The sequence below is a fragment of the Hoplias malabaricus genome, chromosome 15, assembly GCF_029633855.1.
Source record: "Hoplias malabaricus isolate fHopMal1 chromosome 15, fHopMal1.hap1, whole genome shotgun sequence".
Classification (NCBI taxonomy): domain Eukaryota; kingdom Metazoa; phylum Chordata; class Actinopteri; order Characiformes; family Erythrinidae; genus Hoplias; species Hoplias malabaricus.
Window position 1 is genome coordinate 24,173,650 of NC_089814.1, and position 19,690 is coordinate 24,193,339.

At 39.9% G+C, this 19,690-nt stretch overlaps 1 protein-coding gene across 1 annotated transcript; it reads left to right on the forward strand.

Moving 5' to 3' along the window:
* ark2ca (arkadia (RNF111) C-terminal like ring finger ubiquitin ligase 2Ca) lies at window positions 1-14,584 on the forward strand. Its single transcript, XM_066646022.1, has 8 exons — window positions 1-84; window positions 9,974-10,172; window positions 11,923-12,048; window positions 12,230-12,356; window positions 12,608-12,712; window positions 12,999-13,094; window positions 14,165-14,268; window positions 14,467-14,584. The coding sequence occupies exons 1-8, from the start codon at window positions 24-26 to the stop codon at window positions 14,582-14,584; spliced, it is 936 nt and encodes a 311-aa protein (XP_066502119.1). The 5' UTR covers window positions 1-23.
* Window positions 14,585-19,690: the final 5,106 nt, after the last annotated feature.

Genomic DNA, 19,690 nt, shown 5'->3' on the forward strand with positions numbered 1-19,690 from the left:
GCCGCCGCGACAATAGCAGCAGGATGGTGTTGGTCCATGTCGGATATCTGGTTCTTCCCGTGTTTGGTTCAGTCAGAAGCAGAGGTACCGTTCCCGTTCTTATTCCTTCATTGTTCCTTTCTGTAACACCAGCGGCACTAACACGCGGGTGGGACTGCAGGGAGTCGCAGGGGGGCCGTGAACGCAGGGCAGGCGCTTGGCTCCGGAGCCAGCGCTCTCGCTCTCTCTCTCTCTGGAAGTCTGAAGGGCTGGAGGTCGTTCTGTTTTCCGCGGAGGCTGGGCTTGATTTGGGGGGTATGTCGCGCAGAATAAAGCCAACACAGAGAGGTTACGGCTTCATGTAGGTCTGTGAAGGCCGTCTAAATCCAATATGGGTCTTGTTAAATACTAAGGGAGGTTTAAGAGCTCACAGTGCGGTAAAACACCAGGGCTTCATCCCTTTGTGTCCGGACCGCAGTCTGCTCTGCAATATTGTAGCATTAAACCGCTTGTTTATTTACCTGATACATCCTCCCTGTTTTTTGATGATGTTATTGGTGGGTTAATAAGCTGCTGGATTCCCTCACATCTCTCCCAGAGTTTATATTAATGATATTAATGAATAATTAATGAATAATTAACCATTGCATGCCATTTCAGGTGGGTAGCAATAATATATATATATATATATATATATATATATATATATATATATATATATATATATAATATTTACCTAGTTTTATATATAACACGGTTACCATGTTGTGTGAGCCCTAAAACACCCTTCATAGGATGTGTATTGGTTATTGATCATTATTGTGGGGTCTGTAACTTCCACTGTTGTAAGGCCCGTTTGTGTGTGTGTGTGTGTGTATATATATATAATATTTAAAGCCATGCTCCTAGAAAGAATATGGTCAGATATTAAAAGTAGAGAAGTTTTAACTGTATTAACTATTGAAACAGTCCTCCTGCAGGATGTATGCTGATTATATAATAACAATGACGTACATATTTATCCATGCCGGTGCCGATGATTTTCACTGTGCTTGTCTTTCTGTTTTCGTTGTTGTTGTTTCTCTCTCTCTCTCTCTCACTCTCTCTTTCTCTCTCTCTCTCTCTCTCTCTCTCTCTCTCTCTCTCTCTCTCTCTCTCTCTCTCTGTTCCATAGTCTGGAGGCTGCCTCTACATCCCGCATTTCTCAGATCTTTCTCCCCCTTCCATTGTGCTAAAGCCTCTCTGCCTGTCCCTTCTACCTCATCCCTTTTTTCCATCCTGAAGACGACATTGGCATTAAAACTATAACACTGACACCACCCCCACCCCCCACCTCCCTCAAAATAATGTCCTCCACTCATCCAGTGTTCTCCTGTGTGCAACTGCAGAATAACATTTATTTCCTCTTGTTTGTTTATTTCTTTTTATTATTTATTTTGTTGAAGAAGCCTCTGTCTCTGTTTGCAAAAACAAACCAAACAAATGTCATCGGTGGTCTTTTTAACAGTCGACCCATCGTAGCATTTAGCTCTTGCAAATGTCATTGTGATTGTCCCATTTCTTCTGTTTGTTTGTTTGCTGTTGTTTTCTCTTCCTCAATGTGAATAGACTGACATCTTTTTTTCGGCTGTAAATTTCTGTGAAGTGGATGCGCTCGCCTCTCGGCTCCGTCACAGCCGGGCTTGACCCAAGCCCGAGTGCCGTCTCTGTCCTGGGCTGGTGCATTGTGCCGGTGTAATTCATCTTTGTATAGATCTCAAAGAATCAGAGGAGTAGAGCTGGCTCTTCCCCCTGACCCTGATCAGTGAGGTTATTTTGTAGTCATTAAATAAACTTTATATGAAACCATTCATAAATATATGAGAGATAATGGTCACTAGGACACTAACGCCAGTGTGAAAGGAGCTGTTCTGTGTAACTTTAAGAGCTGAACATCCATTTAATTGATATATGAAAACGGCAATGTTCAGCCTAACTAAAGCCCCCCTCAGGTAACCCTTTATAAACTTTATAAAGCTCTGTTCAGAGGGTTTCAGAATAAAAGTCCCCTGATGCCTTAAAATTTTCTTAGATTTAACTCAATAAGTACGCACATTCACTGAGTACATAAAGATCTATGAATATGCCATTAGTCTCCGCCTCTTTTTCCACCCACCCCTCAAGCTCAAAAGCCCTGACCCATGAGGTGATGGGATTGGTTCCTTAGGTGTGTGATGTATGAAACCCTGTCGGTCTGAATCCACGTTACTACAACTGTGTTTGGAACACACTGCACATTGAACAAGAGCGGTTTAGCCACACACACACACACACATGCTAACAAGGCTAAACCATAGGGGAGGGGGTCTTTACTTAGACAATTATTGCATTTACTTGCACCTCTAATATTGGCCATTAAAGGAACACTAGGTAAGATTTGGGCTTTTTGCTCCTGGGGCTCCCCCTAGTGAATTTCATTTTGTCCTACCCTCCTTCAAAAGATATAGTGCAATTTCTGCAGCACTGAACCCAGAGTAGCAATGTCACATATTCTGTTCTCCCTATTAAAGGTCAGGGAAGAATCACAATGATTTTGAAGCTGCAATCTGAAGGAAAAATATTTACCTAGTTTTACTTTAAAAACACACCTGCAGTCAGTTCAGCCCTATTTTTTTGACCAACATCTAGATGTTAGATTTAGCTGTTGATTTAACCTGATTAGACTTTCACAGTTGGCTTCAAGTCCTCTGTTAGTTGTCAGTGATATCAGTGCAAACCTGCACCCACCAGCACATTGTACCCAGTCGCTGTGAATCCCGTTTGATTGCTGTGTGCTGCCTTAGCTTGCTAAGCCCAATGCTAGCGTTCCTAGCTCCTGCCGTGTCTGTGAACCGCATCCACATCACAGGAATCACAAGAACCGCACTGCTGTAGAAAAACCTCCTAGTATTTCAAGATGTTCTTATTTCTTTGGTTGTGGTTCTTTGCCTTCTGTTTTTGTATTAAGCTCTAATGCATGACCGTGTTTTTTGTTATTTTATTTATTTATTTTTACAAACAAATCTTCTTTTTTGTTGTTTTTTTTTTTACATTTAAAAAGCAAACTCCAATGTATCTTTGTGTAGAGATGTCCTGCTGTACTTACACGTGCTGTAGCATACACATCTACCCATTGGATGCTGCTTCTGTTCTGTTAATCTTAAGGAGCATGGTCAGGCCTCGCCTCTGCTCTTTATTTGCATGGTATTATTATTATTATTATTATCACAGTTTCACTCATACTAATATTTCCAATAAAGACTGTAGTTTTTCCCTTAACCTTCAGTGTGTTCTCTGCTGATTTCCATGTGTCTTCCCTTCAAGCTCCACCCCTTTCCCTTGTTTGGCCTCTTTGGCCCCTCCCCCTCAGGCTCATTTCTCAACTCCTCCCACTTGCCAAGCTGAATCATGGGAAAGTTCACCTTTGCGCCTCTGGGAAACATAACCGCTAGCACACAGAGGCGAGCTGTCACTTTCGCTCAGACCAAACACATCTCCATCTGCACCTCTCTCTTTCTTTATTTCTCTCTTTCTTCCTTTGTTTCTTTCTTTCTTTCTTTCTCTCTCTCTCTACCTACAAGCACATGATTCTTTATGTCTTCTGAAATGGATTTACAGCTCTGGGAAATTCTCGTTGCACAGACAGGGGTGAGACCTGGGGTGCATCCCAACTGTGTACTACACACTGAAGCCCTATTCAGTTGGGATTAGTTTTACATGGGGGCTGAGGTAATTGCACTTTACCACTGGACCTCAGTAATGTTCATAATGGATTCCCACTGGGAATGGGATTGGCTACTCGATTCATGCACTGCCGTCACACTTCATTTTCAGCACTGCCGTGACACAGACAGGTTCACAGCATGGATCTGACACAGCAGTGTTACTTAGACTGCCCTTAACCATCTTGTTACTACTCCATAACAAAAACAGGCTGACTCTTAATCCTTCACACTATTTTTATAACTGCTATTTTAACCCATTTAATGGTAGTAAGCTTATGTGTAGGCTACACCTTCATAACACCAATGGAAGCGGATATTGTGTATAAGACTTAGGCCTACCTATAGATGCCAGAAGATTTATTTATTAAATGTATTCACCAGTTCTACTGCCTGTTCTATATATGTTCTATATATGATACATCATGGGGACAATGGTGTCTGCCAAACACAGCACATTGCCTTGTGGATATCTGAGTACACTCAACTCTGACATTTAACTACACCATACACTACATACGAAAACACTTGTCAGTATGTGTGAATGATTGGGACGCACCTGACTATAGAACCCCTTTGGTCGTGTGGTCATTCTGCAGTCAGTGTCATGAGAAAAAGCTTTATGTCCTTTATGTGGCAAGGTCCAATAAAGTTGAAGTTCACCACTGTAATCAAATCACATTCAGAATGTTTCCTCACCATTTGCTAGCGCCCCAGTCTGTCACTGAAAACCGGTCCAAAGTGTTTACGAAACTCCAAGGTGCCTGGGAGAGCTAGACTCACCTGCTCTCAATTTGTTTTATGAGGAGAGGGCAAAGCATATTGTTGCTGTCCAATGAAAAATATGCATCTCCAAAATAGAAAAAATGGACTTTCATTACACGTCAATGTAAAATATTTTATTACAAGTCATTTTGGAGCATTTCTATTGGTCCATTCATTATGTAATTGTCACACAATTTGAAGGACACCTGCTTTGCTCAAATGATATGGTTAACTAAATACAGACAAATATTGAGATGTTTTGCATTGGAGAGCGAAGATATTTCCCCTGCAACGTGTACCACTGGGTGCAGCTGAGGCCATTTTATTAAAACAAAAAAAAGCACTTTTGAATCTGAAAGAGAAAATTGGCTCAGACCCAGAGTTCCTAATAAAGACACGATGCCAACTACAGAATACCACACACCAGCGGAGGACTATCTTCAGAGTAAAGACAACACACACATCATCGATAGACAAGACAGTGCTCTCAAACTAGTCGTGGAGTCTGAACACTACTCAGATGGAACTAAACCACATCCCCAAGCTGTGTTACAGGTGTATCAGCGGCCAGCGGCCCTGGATGGTCAGGTCAATATTTGCATTATTGTTTTTCCTGCTCTAGCAAAACTGACCTCAGGCTGAGTTAAACCAACACTAAACTTGGTTGCATGAGATGAAATATTAGACTGCAGGGTTGTACCTGAATAACCAGTTTAAACTCCATAGAGTGGGTCCTTCACATCAGGGCACCAATGTTTAAGAGGTTCAGTAGAAAGAAGAGTGAAAAAGTGAATGTTTATTAATCATTTTGAGACTCAGCTTGTAACCCATTTGTGGCAGCGAACACACACACTAGTAATAAAATTATCTGAAAGCATATGGGTTAAAGTGCATGTGTGAACAGGTCTTTACACACATACACACAGTAGGAGTCAGGTATGTTCAGCTGTGAATGCTGAGGGAGGAGAAAGCATTGTTCCATTGGGTGTGCATTGCCCTGATTTCTTCCACCAGTCCAGGATATCAGTCCGGTAACCTTTAAGTCTCAAGCCCACTTCTCTAACCTTTAGTCTACAGCTCTCTCTATTGCTCTCTGACTCATCCAGGCCACTAGATGTCAGTGTAACTGCTGCTTCTTAGCAGGTATGCAACTTACGTACTCTTGCATGCAATATGCAAATTAGCTACTAGCTCATAACTAAATGTTTTGTTTTTTGCACATACATCTGTAAAATTCGTTTTGTCAAAGCTAAGATTGCAATGATAACCTTTCAACCAATAAAAACACACACATTATGGAGCTAAGGAGATCACTAGTTTCTTCAGAGCTATGACCCTCAAGGGACCAATTGGACACCCTTGATGTACACAGTGTACAGTTAATGAATGATCTGTGAGATATTTGTAATATTTTCCACTCACTTAACCATAGCAACACATATTTATACTACTATAACTTTTAGGTCTGGGACACAACAGCTAACAAACATTTAAATAACCTATTTGTTTCTATACATATTATTATTATTACATATTATCTGCACTGACTATACATGTGCTCTTTTGTATTTCTACATTTACAGACTATAGTCCATTTGTTGCTATGCATACGTCGTTAGACCCCTTCACCCTGGTATTCAAATCTCAGGACCACCACATAGCAGGTATATTTTTGGTTTTCTCAGTGCTGCAGTGACACTGGTGTAGCATGTGGTGTTAGTGTGTGTAGTTCTGGTATTGAGTGGATCAGACAAAGCAGTTCTGCTGGAGTTTTAAACCCTTCAGTGTCACTACTGTACTGAGAATAATCCCAACAACCAAAAAAGTCCAGCAAACAGCATCCAGTGACCACTGTTGAAGGACTAGAGGACAACCAACACAAACTGTAACAACAGATGAGCTACTGTCTCTGATGTTGCATCTTTAAGTGGAACAAAAAGGTAGGAGAGTCTAAAAGTGTGGACACTATTTAAAAAATCCAGCAGCACTGCTGTTTCTGATCAGTTCATACCAGCACAGTAACACACCACCACCACATCAGTGTCACTGCAGCGCTGTGAATGACCCACCACTCAAATCATCTATGGTGGTCCTGAACATTGACAATTGTGAAGGGGCAAACAAATTATGCAGAGCAACAGATGGACTACAGTCATGGATTGTCAAACTACAGAAAGCTGTGAGGAATGTATATACAGGCCTAAGGTCAGGCAGAACAGTGTCTAATATCACTGGGCCCTGTCGTGCTTCCTGTGAAAGTGCTGAAGTAAGTAGGAAAGTGGAGGATATGTCTGTGATGTTTTCAGCACTGTATTATAAAGACGGTATAGTATACACTACTGAGACATCATCAGCTGTGGGGAAACAGGTGCTACACATAGATTAAAATAGAAGGGGCTAGTATGTAACACCTGTGCCATCACTGTCACATGTAATTCATACCCTCAAGGACTTTGAATATGCTAGGCTGAGGTAACACTTGCAAAAAATAAAAAATAAATAAATAAAAAGTATGCTTATATAGTTCATTTCATTAAGTAATTTCAAAAGTAATCAGTGATTTTAATTAAAAACACTTTTAATGTTTCCTCACCATTTGCTGTTCTACAGTCTGTCTGCATGCTAGAAACCGGTCTACTGTGTTTATGAAAGCCCAGTGTCTGTAAATGGGTAAAAATAAGTGTCTCAATCCGATATGCTAAGCTTTCACTCTCTGCTCACGGCAGTAAAACGGCATTTAGGACATTTTTAAACAAAAAATAGAGCCCCAAACATTGAAAAGCATGAACCTAAATGAGAATACTTCTCTATTCCTACTCCATAGGTGGGTAATATTTACTTATTTTTTGCTGTAGATGAAATTCACTCTAAATTTGGTAGATGGCTAACTGCATGGAAGTGAACACAGACTGAATCTGCTACAAAACTTCTGCTGTTACTGTAAAACAGTAACAAATGAGTTTCTGTGGTAATTTAAACAGTGAATAAAACCTCAGAGACAAGTTAAACTATAGCCACATACAAAGAAAAGTAATATTTTCCCCCTCAAATATAACGTTCCACCTTAAAATATGCGGGACTTCTGAACATAAACAAAACAGGGGAACGGTGTTTCCCCACAGTCATAGACTTTACTTTTATAAAGGTTATGTATATTCCCCATAGGTATACTTATAACAGTGTACCAGTATTCATGTAAGTGTACTATTTCAATACTTTTTGGGACTAAATTGACCCACTTTACAGTTGTAATTACTCTTTAAGTATATTTTAGGCACTTTGAGTACACAATTAGTTTACATTCATTTACATTTTTTTTGCAGCTATACTTAAATACACCTTTATATAACTTTATATTTCAATCTCACTTATAATTGTAATGGATTATAGTATGAATTAAGCCTGTTACAATACTCTCAAACCCAACCTGGTATCATGTGAAAAAGTACATATTTTACTAAAAGACCGTTCCCAGTATTCCTAGATTGTGTATGATTAACATCTGGTGAAAAAGCAGCCTTAGACTACTGTAAACATAAACCTAACCCAAATTCCAAACTAAATCTCATTTAACTCTCCAGAAACTTAGAAAAGCAGGGATATGTGTTTGTTTAATGCTATCACTGACAAGAAAACTCTTCAGAGCACTTCTTTCGGTAAATAAGAGAGTCTGGTTGTATGCAGTGAAACAGCACCACCGTATGTATTGGGGTATATTGTTAAATAACTACATATTATGATGAAGCAGTGTCCTCAACCTACAAATGACAATGTAGGTCTTTTAGTAGTTTATGTAGGCTTTAGGTGTAACATCACCCTGACCCTAACCCACATATTTTTATTTTAAATGAAGTATATTAATAGCATGCTTGAAAAAAACTCTGTTTTGTAAGGGAAGCTCGAGCTTCTCATAGTCTATGAAATGTAGGCTTGAACTGAAAACTGTTGTTGTTGTGTAAAATGAACCTCCTATCTTTTCTCTTTTTCTCATTTTTCTTGTTGGTCTAAAATAAAATGGTGGAACTAAGACTGTAGTGTGAACCAATCCTACAAATTAAACATGAGCAGCTAACACACTAGACACATACTCACCCCACATTTCTTCTCACCTGAAGTGCAGTACTATTCTCAAGTCTGAGACCACCTCTATAAGTTCTATATATGGTCAGTGAAATATTATAAAAGTAGTTATATTAACAATGACAGCAGTAGTGCATATTGTGTTGGAGAAAACCTGCTTGAAGAACCACTATGGGACAGAGTGGCTCTGTGTGGTTGTGGTCTGCCTGCTTGCCGATTGGAGGTCTCCAAGTTTCACTAATGCACTAGTGCACCGGTTGGGTTTTAGGGTGTGCAATCTTTGGTGGCTAACAAAGTAAACTACAATAACAGACAAGTGCTCTCCTGAAACTGCCTAGTGCTCCTCTATTTTTTGTACTGGGAATTTTGTCCTGTTTGTACTGGGAATTTAAAAAAGGAAGTGTGGTCCCCAGGCACTGGTTGTGTTCGCTAGGGGTGTTTTGAGAGTCTTTATAGAAAAAGTATAAGTGCAAATTGCCCTCAGGTTCCCAGGCAGACAAACCCACAGCTTGAAAGCTGACACCTAGCCACCCCACCCGCCCCTAGCCAGTTGCACATTTGGCAACCAGCAGTTTGGTGTTTGGAGACCAATCAGGATTTTTTAACAATGTGCTTCATTTGATATTTCAATAGCAGAACGTTTAGGTCCAATACATTTTCTCCTAAAAGGAACACCCACTGAGAATTTTGAAAAAACAGAGGTTTTGGGAAGGGCCTTTTAAGTCAAATACATGTGCCCTTAACGGCAACATAGCTACACAATGTATCCTTTTGTTTTTATAACCCAGGACATTTAGGTCCAACACGTTTCTCTTTAAGAGATTATATCGTTGTACAATGAATGTCCACTTGTTCTGGCATTGGACAGAGAATTAAGATCTAATACATTTTCTTTTAAAAGTAACACATTAGAGCATTAAACTTCCATTGTTTCAAAGGTCCAGTAGATATATCTTTAAGAAAATGTGAGGGTATATTGCAATAGAACCCTTTTTCACTTTGGACAGCCCTCCCTGTCCTCTTCCCACTGACTGACTGTGTTGTGTCTTGTATCTGGTCTGTCAACCTCCAGCTTAATCAGCACACGGCTAATCTCATTCACACTGATATTGACCTACTGTTAGGTCCAGTTAATTTGCCATCAAACAGATGGCAGCCACACTGGTCCAATAGAGTTTCTCTTACGGAAAGCAACTGCATACTGCAGTATGAGCCCATAGCTATTATGTCCAATAGATTTATTTAGGTCCAATCCATGTTCCCTTACACAGAATGTAGCTGAGCCATATATCGATTTTATTCTGTGTTTAGACACATTTGTCTGTAAAGAAAAGGCACTACCTCTCTCTTGCTTGTGACTGGCTGCCCTGACTCTCCCTTTGTTGCCTGTGATTGGTTGTTGTGTGCAGGAGCACATTTTAGCAGGCACCAGCATAGCCATGCGACCTCCTGCCGCCATTTCCACCTGGCTGCCACAGCAACGCCCCTGCCTGCAGAGTTCCCACCCACTCCACTGGCTCCACCCCAGTACCAGGAGGTCCCTCCCACGTTTTTACCTCAGGCCTTACAGCAGCAATACCTCATACAGCAGCAGCTACTGCAGCGCAGGTAAACACACACACACACACACACACACACACACAGACATACACACCCTAACACTCATGTGTCAGGTAGTATATAAACAGAGTGAGAGGGAAATAGATAGATAGATAGATAGATAGACAGACAGACAGACAGACAGACAGATAGACAGACAGATAGATAGATAGATAGATAGATAGATAGATAGATAGATAGATAGATAGATAGATAGATAGATAGATAGATACGTAATTTATTCCAATGGGTAGTTTTGCAATATAACAGTATTGCAATAAATATACAACCAGTTGCATCACTGCGCTGCCCAAAGTTTTTGGAAATGAGGTTTGTATATACACACAACATCTATGCCACACTATAGCAGATCTTACTGCAGTGGTGGGCACAGTACTATGGACACTCACACTAGAGAAAAAAAAATCTGCTGCAATGCAGGTATGCATGCACCCACACACTAAGTATTTCAGTGAAGTTATATACCAGGGTGGGCTTTTTAGTCAAATCATATATTTAAATTAAAAAGAAATGATAAGACTCTCTTTAAAGCAACAGTGTAAATAATATCAGGCTAAAACCACTCAGCACATAGAATTAAACATGAGAAAAGCAAGCCTAGTTTTGCCAGACCGCCATTATCCATATAGCCATTGTCACAGAGGTGTTTCTGGCATTTCAGAAACAAGAAAGCCTTGTCATTGGAAGGTCTGGAGAAAAGGAGCACAAAGTTTTATTCATATTATATAACACCGGCGTCAGTATATTTCTTGTTCATTTTATTTCAAAATAAATACTAGATGATCTTCCACCAAAGAACAAAGAAGGCCAAGATTTTAAAAATTACAATTACTTAATTATTTAATGTAGCAGGTTAATGCACGTGAAGTTCAAGAGGCTGTGCGCAGCTATATGGAGTTTGTTCATGAGCCGGGATGTGAAATATGGCTGAACTAACAGTTCCTACTAATGTTTCAATATTAGGGGTCAGTCAATCAGTAAGCGAAAATGACTCTTCTAGGCCGCCCGGTAAGTGGTCCGGCAAAAATGTCCAGTCTCTAAGTTCCATGCAAACCATTTATTTAACTGTCTGGAACTATGTAAAAAAGACAAGATCTGCTATGTATATTATATGCTATTTAGATGGCTGCATTAGTATCTTTCTGGATGCATGTTAATCATGTATTGAACCCTAATACATACTGGTTGTTGAACAACAAACATCAACAGGGCACACAGGCTGGGTTTTAAATATGGTGCTGATGGACACTATTAACCCACAATGCAATTTGAAATGAAAAGGGAGGAATTACTCTCGGCAATGTAAATGCTGTCATAGCAACGCTTCATCACTTCCTGTCAGTACAAAATTTAGCAGTGAGCTAGTATCATGTGCACTACCCTGCTGAACCCCTACTATTAAGATATACATAGTCTAAATTTTACAGTATTTTGAGTAGTACACACTTAGGATGTACTCTCAGTTTCTTAAACACAATATATATGACCAAACACAACATGACACGGGTTCCACACTGCCCCGTGGTGGAGATTGGAGTTCGGAAATCTCATTAGAGACAAACTGAGCACATCAAATTAACTACTTTTCTGTAGTAAATGCTTGAATATGTGTAAATTCAATATGTAAAAAAGAAATATAATTCACACACACACATACTTACACAGAAACACACAGTGTTGTACTGCAGACAGTCTGTGTTGCTATTTGTGTAATTTTAAAAGCCTTGTTTTTATTTAGACGCACACAAGAGCGCGTCCCTTTGAACACACATCGGCTACGACCTGGATACGATTACTCCCCACCCCTCCACATACCACAGCCAATCACACAGCAGCCCAGATACCTGGCAGAGGGCACAGACTGGTGAGTGCCACACACACAAGATGCACAAATATACAGGCCTGTGCATGTTCACTCAGAAAACTATTGCTGCACACATTGTAACACACAGAACGCTGGACTTAATGTTTACCTAAAGGTTAACTGTCACTGTGTGTATGTGTGTGTGTGTGTGTGTTTTGTGTTTATTTGATTGTCTGCTTAGGGATCTGAGTGTAGACACTGGTTTATCTCATCAATATCCACTGCAGCAGATCCCACAGCCCTACCAGCATTACTTAGCTTCTCCCAGAATGCACCACTTCCCCCGGAACACCTCCACTGCACATGTGGTGAGTACAGAGTGAGGTGTGTGGGCAAGGGGTTTAACTCATAAATTTCAAGATGTATTACTGGTTATTAAACAGTATATGAGAGAATAATGGAAAGGCTTTGATAATATATGTAGCACTGTCCATAGGTACCTTCTCACAGCTTAAGAGCCAAATGGTAGTGCTTTTTAACAGAGGGGTTGCATTAAAGAGAGCAAGAGAGAGAGAGAGAGAGACTGTGTAAGACTGTGTTTGTGTGTGTGTGAGCACAGGTTGTTCACGAGGTCAGAAACTATCCATACCCTCAGCTCCACCTGCTGGCTCTGCAGGGTCTTAGCCCCAACCGCCATGCTTCAGCTGTACGTGAGAGCTATGAGGTAACACACACACACACACACACACACACACACAATCAGTAATTAAGACTACAATTTATTTTTTATATTCATTTTCTGATATCAGTTCCAAATAAACACATCCTATAATTCACACAAATGTACAGGCAGTTATTCAGTAAATTCTGTAAAGCATTAATATTAATCATAAAAAATAATGAGTAATTGTGTGTGTGTGTGTGTGTGTGTGTGTGTGTGCTCGCGCGCGCGCGCGTGTGTGTGTGTGTGTGTGTGTGTGTGTGTGTGTGTGTGTGTGTGTGTGTGTTAGGAGCTGCTGCAGTTGGAGGATCGCTTGGGGAGTGTAAGTAGAGGATCCATCCAGACGACCATTGAGAGATTCACCTTCCCTCACAAGTATAAGAAGGTATACACACACACACACACACACACACACACACACACACACACACACATACATATATACACACATACACTGATCCCTCTATATGTGTGGAGGATTTATTCCAGGACCCCCAATGGTATTTAAAATGCTCAGATGATCGCGTCCCTTATGTGTATTGGTCTCATGCCTAACACAGTGGAGAAGTTATGAGTAGTTGCTGATCCCTAACCCTAGCACTGACAATGAACAAACAGACAAATGAATAGATGAAGCAAATATGAGGCAAACCCTGCTCAGATTGTGAGCAGTGCAGAGAAATTTAGTTTCAAATGGCAGGAGGCCACAGCAGGGGAGCTACACATCTCTTAATTTGTGTGGATTCAGCTTTTTTGGAATTTTCCAGTCCAAGGCTGTTTAAATCCTCGGATGTGGACCTTGTGGAAATGGAGGGCTGACAGTAGATACATACAGTAGAGCCTGATTTTTAATCCTTTGCAGAGTTTAACATGCTGGAAAACAATACACAACAAAAGCAAAAAGTTGTCAATGGCTTATGGCAAATAAACAGAGTGTGAATGAAACCGTGTAGATGCATGTTCTCTGTGGAGGGCAGGGGTGTTTCTAGACTACTTGCTGTCCTGGGGCACACACAGATTTTAGAGGGGCCCAGCAATAGTACCCTTCTCCTTGCTGATCAGTAGTATGGACACAACTGTGTATCTAGTAAAAAGCCTGTTTAACACTAAATAGGTTTCTCTGCCACGGAAGGGGAATGAAAACAAACAATTAACAGTAAATATTTTTTAAATTAATTGCATTTATTTGGTTTATGTGAAATTTCATTAACACCGTATTTCCTGTTCTGACATACATAAGTGTTTCTGACAACGAGAAGTGTGTAATTGTTTACAATCTGCAATAATTAACTTAATACGACATTTTCTAGAACAGAACAATTCAGAACCCACAGTCTTTAAATGAACATGCTCATGAGGGCAGGGAATGTAGCTTTATACTGTGGCATATGCCTAAGCCTAATGACACTCCTGGTGGAGGGCCTCACTTTTGTGTGTGTGTGTGTTTGTATGCAGCGAAAGCCACTGGATGTGAAGCTGTGTGAAGAAGAGGAAGAGTCTGACATTGATGAGAAATGCACCATCTGCCTCTCGATGCTGGAGGACGGCGAGGACGTCAGGTGGATAACTCTATTCCATCCTAGAATGTGTACACTACCACTACAGTTCAGCAGAACAATGGAAAATAAGGAAACAATTAAACTAGTACATCTGAAATATTACATATTATTATGCATTATGACATTATCTTGCTCTCTCTCTCTCTCTCTTTCTATCTCTCTCTCTCTCTCTCTCTCTCTCTCTCTCTCTCTCTCTAGGAGGTTACCCTGCATGCACCTCTTCCATCAGGTGTGTGTGGACCAGTGGTTGGCCACCAGCAGAAAATGTCCCATCTGCAGAGTGGACATACAAACACAACTTACTCCTGACAGCTGAAACACACACACACACACACACACACAATCTTGCCGATATTAAACATAGACACACCGCACTTGCTAAGACACATATAAATTCATTTATAAACACACACACAAACACAATACTGTGCAGAAGTTAGAGACTTGTTCACATACAGTTAAAATGGCTTATAAATATTGCAGAAAATGTTAAAGAAGCCTGTCTTTACTTTGCAGCTATTGGATGCCACATTTGTAGTCTGCAGTTTTTGAAAGTATCTGTAAATGTGCTGTCTGCTGTCTCTGACTTCTGCACAGCACACACAAACACACACACACACACCAGTGAACCGTCCTGTATACACTAACGCTTTACTGAGCCAATAAGACTTTTCCACTGCTCACACACAAACACACTGTAAGGATACACTGAAGGTTTTTTTTTATTATTACGTTTTGTGAGGAGACTTGACCTGTGTGTGTATCTGTAGCATCTGTGTGTGTTTGTGCAATTCTGAAGCCATGCCCTATGCTTGTAGCCACGCACACAAAAACACACACACACACACACATACACACGCACGCACACAACCACATACACACTCATGTGTGCACTTGTTAGCAGCTGCAGTTATCTCAGAAAATGTGTGTATGAGACTGCATTACTTAGTGTGTGAGTGTTTACATGTCAGAGGTTAGAAAAGATAGTTAGCATGAAGGTTCTGGCAGAAAGGCCAAAAAAACATTTGCTTTCTGATTTGTGGCTTGCTGTAGTGCACTATAATAAGGTTTTTTTGTTTTTTGTTTAATTATTATTATTACAGGAAATGGTTCTATATAGATCCATGAGAACATATAGAACTCTGCATGATTAAAGGGTTATTTGCATCATGAAGTGGTTCCTCACATTGATGGAGAATGTGCTATAAATAGGTAGCTATATAGCACCTTTCAGAAAAAGGTTCTTTATGGCATCAAAAGGTATGTCTATTGTTATAATATCAAGCTTCTTACAATAGAAGAACCATTGTTTTTAATTTTCAGGGTTCTATAGAGAACCATTGTCTTTACTAAAGAACCCTTGAAGAAACACCAAGTTTGTAGCAACTGCATGAATCTGTGTCTGGGCTCTTCTTTTAAAGGAATGATTCTGCCAAAAATCAGATGTACACGCCTTTTTCACTTGGTCCAGACGCAGCAAATCAGCCAAGACATGTTCAGATTCCAAATGCTGCTTCTTTAGTGCTGGAGCTGCTAAGCTAACACAACAGCTATACTATGGAATGTGAATTTGGACACACACAGTTGGAAAATATGTGAATGTGATTATTTTTTTATTTTAATTTTTTTCACTGAACTGTTCGTTCAAGTGTAAGCTTCTGTGTGTGTGGGTCTGTGTTCTTGTGTATGTACAAAACTCCTTTAAGCTGTGATGTCCTGAAACACTACCAGATTGATCTAGTGTTTGTGTGTGTGTGTGTGTGTGTGTGTGTGTGTGTGAGAGAGAGAAAAAGAAAACGAGTGTGTCTTTGTGTATAAAACCCTGCCATGACCTTTGACCCTAAATGCCTAATGAAGAAGCACATGTGAGCGTAGCTAAAGCGCCTAGCCTCTCTCTCTGGTGCTTTGTTGCCATGGTTGCGAGTATTTATTATTAATATTATTATCATTATTATCAATATTTAAACATGCAGTGTTTGGAGGGGTGGAGCTTGTGTGTGAAACATTTTTTGTTTGTAATTTTGTGTGTGTGCCTATGTCTGCGTGTGTGTGTGTGTGTGTGTGAGAGAGAGAGAGACAGGTCTCCCCTCATGGTCGCTATGCTGGTTGCTATGTTGGTTGCTATGCTGTATTGCTAGAACAACTATTTAGAATGTGGTGTGAAGGAGGAGCATCCACTAATCACACGTGAGAAAGGGTGGAGCGAGCACTGAGTGATTAGCATGATTTTACCTATTCTATGTTGTGCTCAGATGTGAACAGAGATAAGGTTTTTCCAGTGTGTGACGGCTCAAATTCCCAGATATTGTGCAGCATTAGACAAGAATCTGAGAGATCTCTTAATATTTATCAGCTACTTACATTATTTTAATATATTTTTTATTATTAATTAAACATAACACAAACCTGCACACACGCACAGCCCAGGCATAGCTAAAATGTCCGGATGTTTATACTGACTTAAAGGTGCACTGGGCAGTTTCATCATAGTGCCTCTCTGTTATTGTAGTACACCCACTCAGATGCCAGAGGTCACTCTTCACAGATCCACACCAGGCGCTAGTTAGCTGGACCTCATGTGGCAAAGCAGGCAAACCACAACAAAGACAGTTTTCCAAACAGGTCTTCTCAGGCCCAGAATGCACTTGTGCTGATGCCATTGCCAAAATTACTTTTTAAAAATAATATTCTTTGTATTAACACTGTATTTGTACTAGTGACAAAATGAATTAAAATCATTGAGTGCACCTTTAAAGGGGCATTCCATAAACTAGGAAGAGATTATGTTAGTGAGATGTGGTGTGGTATTCTGAAGCAAAATGATACATTTGTCTGCATCTGTCACAGTATTTTTTTCTACTCACACTACAATTCCCAGCATACATTGCAAATACATCATATAACCATTGGCAGTTCCATGCTTATGTAAGGACTAATAAATACTAACACAATATTTTCCTAGTTCTGACATTAGCTATCTGGCTTCCCTCTGTATGAGCCAGCCAGGAAATGATCAGAAAACTACTTTTTATCTGTACATTTGTTTGCTTTTAAACTGGAAACTTCCCCTGCTGTTATGACAGCTCAACTACAGGAAGAGAGCAGACATGTTTACAACAACTGTAGTGATGAATCAGATTTTAATTTATGTCAGAATGCCCCTTTGATTAACACTACCCAAAGCACACATCAGCCAATAAGCTTTAGCCTTTCTCTCTTCCTCATCGTGTGTTGATTGGTGGATGCTGGCTCATCTTGATAGTTTACACAGGGTTTTGTCCGTTGAAATGCCTTAAGTATTTAACAATCATAATTTATTACTAACTGTAGATATTGTGGGTACCTATTTAATTTTGTATCTTTATCTTTCATTTTGCAATTGATCTGTACTTTATTTATTTAGGAATAATATGAGAAAAAGAAACAATGGAGTAAGACTCTTACCTCACGTTTGCGTTGGTTTGCGGGAATGCTTCGCATGCGGGTAGTTGTGTTTGTGCGTGTTTCTTCCTTGGTGCTGTGACCTCACTGACATTCCGCTCGCTGATTGGCTGGACGCAGCAGCGGAGCGCGAGTGCTCTGGGTTTTGATTCGCTGTTTGAGTCCTGTTTGCACTCTTAGTTTCCCCAAGGCCACCCTCTCACTGGCATGTTTTATACCACTCTGGCAACCTCCATTACACATCTCTCAGTCTCTGTCTCTCTCTCTCACTCTCTCTCTTACTTCAGCATTTCTTCCTCCCTTTTTTCTGTTCTACTTTTCCCCATTTTTCTTTTTCACTTTTGTCTCCCACTATCATTCTCAGTTCTTCCATCTTTTTTCCCACTCATTCATGTCTATCCTCTGCTTCTTTTCAGAGTCACTCTCTCATATTATCTTACTTGGTTTTTCTTTATTCTCGTTTGCTCTCTCTCTCTCTCTCTCTCTCTCTCTCTCTCTCTCCTCTCTCTTTTAAACTGTACATTTTCTAGCTATGCCAATCTGGCCACCTTTCTCCGAAGGGCATTTTCTGTCTCTCTCTCCCCCTGCCAGAGAATGTTAGCATTCTAGTGCAGGGTTGGGATTAACAAAGTATAATAAAAGCACAAAGAATTTTAAAATGCATGTTTTACTCAGGTTCGAATATATAACACAACACAAGAACTAGAGATATGTTAAAGTTAGAGGAAAGAAAGTCTAGAGCAGATATTCTACTAATACTATTTCAAAACACTACTTTTTTGTTTTGTTTTGTTTTGTTTTTTCTTTGTTGCTGCTGCTTGCATTTGAGGAAAGGAATAAGGAATGATTTCTGGAAGTTGCCAGTGACAGGGGTGCCCTGTTTTTTCCCTAGAGGATTTTCTAGCAGAAAAAAAAGAATATTTATCATTCATATTAAAGCAATAGCGCCACCTGCTGAAGAGACTGCTGATAGGTGTCTGGTTGAATCAAACAAAGCAAACAAAAATCTGTGTGTAATATGTTAGAATGATCTTTCTGTGGAATTTTTGTACCTTATTTATTTGTACTAAAAATAATGATTTAAAAAGTGGCATCGCTAAACGCAAACTTTGTTCTTTCTGTTGTTTTTCATTTTGGTTCCATTTTAAAGCTTGTACATGATCTTTTTGTATGTGCTCTTTTTGTAATAAAACTTGTGGAAATGTTGAGTCTTCTGTGTGTCTATGTATCTGAACAAAAGATAATATTTATGCTGTCTTAAATGTTGTTGTGGTAAAAAGCTGAGTAAACCCTGAACTATGCCAGCTAGTATGTAGTATGTAACTTCCTAACTAGAAAATAAGCAAGCTAGCAGGCAAGCAAATATATTGTTAGCTCTGGTGAGCTAAGTATCAACGTACATGAAATTGACCTGGCTAGCTAGCTCAATATGCATTTTTGGGGGATTGTTTGGTGAATATGGTGGTGTCGAAGTGCTACATCATACAGAAGCAAAGTCAGGCATTAGCTCATATTTCATTACACAGTTTGTGTTGGTTATCTTAAAAACTGTGTTCTCTTACCTCATAAGTTGGATGTCAGAGCTGGGAATGACATTCAGAAAACCATATGCCTTAGGTTTTCATTGTTAGCTTGTTGATAACACATTATGAGATGCTTTACACATCCTAACACCATGGAAACATGTCCACATATCGCAGATGGACAGTATGTGTGAACTGTTTGTATTACTGATTTGTTGAGACACAAATAGATAGTAGCACTAATAATCTGTAATGCTACTGCTTTCCACACTGTTGATTTTGCAGCCATCTTGGGTTCTGAACTCATGGTTGATGAGGCTCTCCCAAATTTCAGAGTAGGAAATCTGACTTGTGGGGAGTGTTCTAGTTGAAATTTAATTTTTGGAACTCAGAAATTTCTATATCCGAGTTCAAATGGAATGTAAATAATGCATAGTCCTTCATGAGCAGACATATGA